General features: G+C 55.5%; 1 protein-coding gene across 1 annotated transcript; it reads left to right on the forward strand.

Annotated features, from left to right (window-relative positions):
- The first annotated feature begins 2,245 nt into the window (after positions 1-2,245).
- On the forward strand, positions 2,246-2,920 carry LOC135671745 (uncharacterized). The gene is made up of 2 exons (XM_065179905.1): positions 2,246-2,548; positions 2,603-2,920. The coding sequence occupies exons 1-2, from the start codon at positions 2,246-2,248 to the stop codon at positions 2,918-2,920; spliced, it is 621 nt and encodes a 206-aa protein (XP_065035977.1).
- Positions 2,921-3,374: the final 454 nt, after the last annotated feature.

Genomic DNA, 3,374 nt, shown 5'->3' on the forward strand with positions numbered 1-3,374 from the left:
AGTGGCACCGCTGGACTGAGCGGTGGCACCGTCCAGCACCCGAGAGGTCCGGCGGTGGCATCGGCAGCCTCGGAAACCCAAGAGAATTCAAAATTTGGAGCCCAAATTTGAATCCTCTTGGGGCCTATAAATACCCCTCAATTCTCAGTTGAGAGAATAACCTTTGAGAAGCAAGAGATTGAGATAAAAGTCTTAGCAAAGTCTTTAGCAAGTTTTTGTTTTCAATAGCTTGAGTGTTCACCTCCCTCTTTCTCTTTAAAAATTTGTAAGAGTGTGAACCAGTTGTAAAAGGTTGTAAGAGGGGTATTTGTCCTTCCCCTTCAAAGTGATTTGCTAGTGGAAGTTGGGAGCCTTATAGAAGAAGGCTTCGCAAGTGGATGTAGGTCATTTTGACCGAACCACTTTAAATTGGTGCGTTCCTTGAATGTGTGAGTATTTACCTTCCTGAAATTGTCATTTACACTACTACTAGCTTTCGGATCTCATTTTCTCATTTTACTCAAGTTACTATCTGATGAGGGTGATAATTACGATAAGACTTGCCTGACACCTGTTGATGCCCCGCGTCCCTGTCGGGTTGACAACGCGTGGCTGACACGGGTCGTAACGCCAACCGAGGCCCAATAACGACCGCTCAGGCTTGATTTCGCACGCCACTCCAACAGCGATGTCAGACGTCATCAGAAGGTACGATCCTACCCCCTACGAGCAGGCACATCAGATAACATCGAACTCCCCTATAAAGACCCTTGCATTCTAAACGAGGGGAGGGGAGGCAAAAGACTTCCACGATCATCGACTACCTTAATCATCAGAGGGGTCGGGTCGAGCATCTCGACCCGACCTACGTGCAGGGACGAAGGCGAGGCGCCTCTCTCCGGGCGCGTTGGCAAGGAGCCCCTTCCTGAAGGAAATGGCGACCCGTCATCCGGACCCGAACCAAGTCGCATCGGCCCCGAGGCCACGGCTAAAAAGTTGTTTACACCAACATTCTAGCGCTAGAAGGAGGGCCGATGTCGAGGGATCGCCAGGCCGACTCGGCCGAACCCGCAGTCGAGGGGGCGCATCCGATCGGGGCTCCAGGGGAACATTCCCCGCGGACGGGTCACCATAGCGAACACCCTGCCACAACTTCAGAGTGCTATTGGCGGATCTTCAACGACCAGGGTTTGTTGCCGCCCAACGCCCCCTCCGTCGAACCATCGCCCGTCTCGTCCGAGGCCTTTCTCGACCTCACCCATCAGGTCCAAGTTCTAACTTGTATGGTACAGTCCATCATTCCACTCGTCTCCGGAATGCTGCACCCGCCGGCTGCCGAACCGGTGTGACAACAAGAGCCGCCTGCTCAGGCTCAGGCGCAGCCCCTAGAGCCTCCCACTTCGCCTCGGGTCCCGTCGTCCCCACTCATGGATCGAGTTACGGCGGACCGGAGAGGCCACGCCCAACCGGAGGCCTTTCCATCGGCCTCGACGGACTCCCTGTGAGCCCAGTTGCTCCTCGTCAATCAACGGCTTGACGAGGTACAAAAGGAGGTTTGCAGGTCAAGAGGAGAGCTTGGGAGGACGTACATCAGGGATCCCCATTCGTCCCCAAAATACGGGATCAGACAGTCCCACAGAACTTTCGTCTTCCCTCTCTGGACACATACGACGGCTCCACCGACCCAACAGACCATGTAGCCGCCTTCCGCACCCAAATGGCGCTGCATGGAACTTTTGACGCTCTGATGTGCAGGGCGTTCCCCACAACACTAAGGGGACCAGCCTACACGTGGTACGGCGGCCTGAGGCCTGGGACGGTCGCCTCATTCGACCAGCTCGCTAGAGACTTCGAGCTCAACTTCTTAGCAAGCGCACGGCCGAAACCATCCATTGCCTTGCTTCTCGGACTACACCAGAGGTAGGACGAGTCCCTCTCCCATTTTGTGAAATGTTTTGCCATGCAGATCCGAGGATTATCCGATGCTCACCCCTCTCTGTTGATGCAGGCATTCATGGCGTGACTGCGACCTTCCTGATTCTTCTGGTCCCTCGTTGAGAGACCCCCCTCTGCGGTACTTGAGATGCTTCAGCGGGCGAACCAGTTCGTCGCGGTTGAGGCTTGGATGGTCGGAAAGCAGGAAAAGCACACGAGGGTTAGACCGGAGCCGGCTCGCGGGCAGTAGCCTGCCGCGACTAGGCGCAGGCTGGACCAATCCGAACTGCTTGTTCCGAGGCCTCCTCTGCCCCCTCTAGGCGCATCTCGAATGGAGATATTTCTCCAGATAAAGGAGAGAGGGTTGCTCAAGGCTCCTGTTCCGATGAAAAACCCGCGAGAGCTCGCCGACCAGTCCAAGCATTGGCGCTTTCATAGGCAAAACAGACACGACACCGAAGACTGCCACGAACTGAAACTGCAGATCGAGGAGCTTGTCCGCGGGGGTCACCTCAGTCGGTACGTCCGACATAACGGGGAGCCCTCGCCTCTCCCAGAGGGCCCCGTGGAGCGCCAGATCGATGTCATCACTGGAGGACTGGTGGCTGGGGGAACCAATATGTCCGGGAGAAAGGCATACGCCCGTTCCGCTAGGATTGACGCTCCCTAACGTGGTCCCAACCCCAAGGTCGCATTCCCTCCCGAGGACGTCAAGTCACCGGAGCACGATGACGTGCTTTTGATAATGGCTCAAATCACTAATGCCCATGTGAGGAGAATCATGATCGACACCGGGAGCTCAACCGACGTGCTCTATCTGGATGCCTACCAGAAGTTGGGGTTAACCAAAGAATCCCTGAAGCCTATCTGCTCGGTGCTCATGGGGTTCACCGGCGATTCGGTCTCACCATTGGGGACTGTTATCTTTCCCCTCACCTTGGGAGCGCCACCCAGAACAAAGACGGTGATGTCCACCTTCTTGGTGGTATATCTTCCTGCTGCTTAAAACGCCATCCTCGGCCGCCCCACCCTCAACAAAATCAAAGCTGTAGTTTCCACCTATCATCAAACGGTGAAGTTTCCTACCCTCGCCGGGACAGGGGAAGTTTGAGGAAGCCCTCGAGAGTCCAGACGATGCTACTTGACGGCGGTCTTGTTGCACAAAAGGGCGAGGACCGACCAACCTCTAAAAGACCCGAGAGAAGAGAAGCGGCCGACACCACACCCGGAGCCGATGACGCCCACTTGCAATGTGCCGTTGATGGACGATTGCCCGGACCGGACGGTCTAGGTCGGGTCGGAACTCCCCGGGCAAGAACAAGAGCAGCTCGTTGGTTTCTTACAGGAGAACGCTGATGTCTTCGCTTGGTCGCCATCCGACATTACCAGCGTTGACCTAGAGACCACCCATCATCACCTGATTGTATCACTTGACGCTCGGCTAGTAAAACAGAAACCAC

Source organism: Musa acuminata, unplaced genomic scaffold, assembly GCF_036884655.1.
Source record: "Musa acuminata AAA Group cultivar baxijiao unplaced genomic scaffold, Cavendish_Baxijiao_AAA HiC_scaffold_1154, whole genome shotgun sequence".
In the NCBI taxonomy this organism is placed as follows: Eukaryota; Viridiplantae; Streptophyta; class Magnoliopsida; order Zingiberales; family Musaceae; genus Musa; species Musa acuminata.